Below are 2,588 nucleotides of genomic sequence, written 5' to 3' on the forward strand. Positions count from 1 at the left end.
CCTCGTGATCCACCCACCTCGGCCTCCCAAAGTGCTGGGATTACAGGCTTGAGCCACCGCGCCCGGCCTAAATTTTTTATCATATCTCTGGCGGTTTTGTGTGGTTTTTTGTTGGTTTTGTTTTGTTTTTGAGATGGAGTTTCGCTCTTGTTGTCCAGGCTGGAGTGCAATGACATGATCTTGGCTCACTGCAATCTCTGCCTCCCAGGTTCAAGCAATTCTCCTACCTCAGCCTCCCAAGTAGGTGGGATTACAGGCGCCTGCCACCATGCCTGGCTAATTTTTCGTATTTTTAGTAGAGACAGGATTTCACCATGTTGGCCAGGCTGGTCTCAAACTCCTGACCTCAAGTGATCCACCCACCTCGGCCTCCCAAAGTGCTGGGATTACAGGCATGAGCCACACTACACCTGGCCTTACTGTATCTTTATATTTCCCTAGACTGCTCAGTAGAATGAAATCCTAGCTCTATAAAATAAAAGAATAAAACAGCATAATAATGGCAAACAACCAGGTAGCTTTTTTTTTTTTTTTTTTTTTGAGATGGAGCCTTGATCTGTCACCTGGGCTGCAGTGCACTGGTGCAATCTCAGCTCACTGCAACCTCCAACTCCCGGGTTCAAGTGATTCTCTTGCGCCAGCCTCCCACGTAGCTGGGATTATAGGTATGTGTCACTATACCTGGCTAATTTTGTATTTTTAGTAGAGATGGGGTTTCATCATATTGTCCAGGCTGGTCCTAACTCCTGACCTCAGGTGATCTGCCCGCCTCAGCCTCTGAAAGTGCTGGGATTACAGGCGTGAGCTACCTCGCCTGGCCAAAGTATGGTCTATTTTAACAATGAGCCCAATACTAAACATCAACTGTAGGTATGACAGCAAAAATGTTTGAAGGCCAAGGTGCAGTGGCTCATGGGGAGGCTGAGGCAGGCAGATCACCTGAGCCCAGGAGTTCAAGACCAGCCTGGGCAACATGACAAAACCCCTTCTCTACAAAAAATTGCAAAATTAACTGGGCATGGTGGTGCACACTGTAGTCCCAGCTACTTGGGGTGCTGAGATGGGAGGATCAATTGAACCCAGGAGGTCGAGGCTGCAGTGAGCTGTGACTGCACCACTGCACTCCAGCCTGGGCAAGAGAGGGAGACCCTGTCTCAAAAACAAAGAAAATGAAAACAAACAAAAACAAAAAATGTTTGAAGACCACTTCCTGAGAACAGAGGAGGGGATGAATTTGAGAGTTTATGGTGGCTTCCAGAACCCAGCCCTTGGAGCCCCCAAGTGCCAGCCAGTGAGCCCACTGACAAGACTCTCTGCTCCTCTTTGCCCACAGGTTACGAAGTGACGGTGCTGGTGCGGGACTCCTCCAGGCTGCCTTCGGAGGGGCCCCAGCCGGCCCACGTGGTAGTGGGGGATGTTCTGCAGGCAGCCGATGTGGACAAGACCGTGGCTGGGCAGGACGCTGTCATCGTGCTGCTGGGCACCCGCAATGACCTCAGTACTGAGCCCCCCCTCTGCCCACGGCCCTCCCCTACACCTCGGCCCCCAGCGCCACCCCCACCTCCAGCCCCACCCCTGCCACCCTTGCCACCGCCACCACCCACCAGTGACAGCCACTCTCTGTCCCCTCTAAGGTCCCACTACAGTGATGTCCGAGGGCGCCCGGAACATTGTGGCAGCCATGAAGGCTCACGGTGTGGACAAGATCGTGGCCTGCACCTCGGGTGGGTGGCGGGATCATGGTGGTGGGTCTGAACTGGGTGGTGAGTACTGGGGAGGCAGCCCGTGGCCCTCTGAAAGGTGACACTGAAGCTATTCCATGTTACTGTGCATTTATTGAGCACCAGCTAGCTGTGTCTGAACCTTACTGGGTGATGCTGGGGACACAGTGGTGACCTGCACAGCCCGGGGCCCTCCACACACAAGGATCACAGATGGGAGAGAGGGGTAAACAGATCCTTGATCAAACTGACATCCAGATAATCAGAGCTGGGATTGGGGAGGCACAGCAGAGCGGACAGGGTCAGGGTGGGAGAAACTGTCACAGGACTGTGGGAGTCCAGGGGACACGTCTGAGCCAGGCTGAGTGAGAGACGTCAGGGGGGCCTCCCAGAGGAAGTGATAGAGCGTGGATATATACTAGGTCTCCGCCCTCACAGAGCTCCCGATTATGGGGTCAAGGACATTAAGCAAATAGTTATCCTGTATAATCTATTTATTTATTTTTAATTATTTTGGGTTTTTTTTTTTTGAGATGGAGTCTCCCTCCGAAGCCTAGGCTGGAGTGCTGTGGAGCTATCTTGGCTCACTGCAACCTCCACCTCCCAGGTTCAAGTGATTCTCCTGCCTCTGCCTCCCAAGTAGCTGGGACTACAGGCATGCACCACCACACTCAGCTAATTTTTGTATTTTTAGTGGAGACAGGATCACCATGTTGGCCAGGTTGATCTCAAACTCCTGACCTGAGGTGATCTGCCCACCTCAACCTCCCAAAATGCTGGGATTACAGGTGTGAGCCACTGCACCCAGACTGTCCTGCATAATCTAAAAGGAATGCTACACAGTGCAGTGCATAACAGGAGCAGTTA

At 52.4% G+C, this 2,588-nt stretch overlaps 1 protein-coding gene across 1 annotated transcript in view; it reads left to right on the forward strand.

Moving 5' to 3' along the window:
- The window catches only part of BLVRB (biliverdin reductase B), a 22,403-nt gene that overhangs the window by 4,303 nt on the left and 15,512 nt on the right, over positions 1-2,588 (forward strand). Inside the window, exons 2-3 of the mRNA XM_017503203.2 lie at positions 1,334-1,498; positions 1,635-1,724. Coding sequence (XP_017358692.1) covers positions 1,334-1,498; positions 1,635-1,724 — 255 coding nt within the window. The remainder of the gene's footprint in view (positions 1-1,333; positions 1,499-1,634; positions 1,725-2,588) is intronic.

Source organism: Cebus imitator, unplaced genomic scaffold (genome assembly GCF_001604975.1).
Source record: "Cebus imitator isolate Cc_AM_T3 unplaced genomic scaffold, Cebus_imitator-1.0 Scaffold306, whole genome shotgun sequence".
In the NCBI taxonomy this organism is placed as follows: domain Eukaryota; kingdom Metazoa; phylum Chordata; class Mammalia; order Primates; family Cebidae; genus Cebus; species Cebus imitator.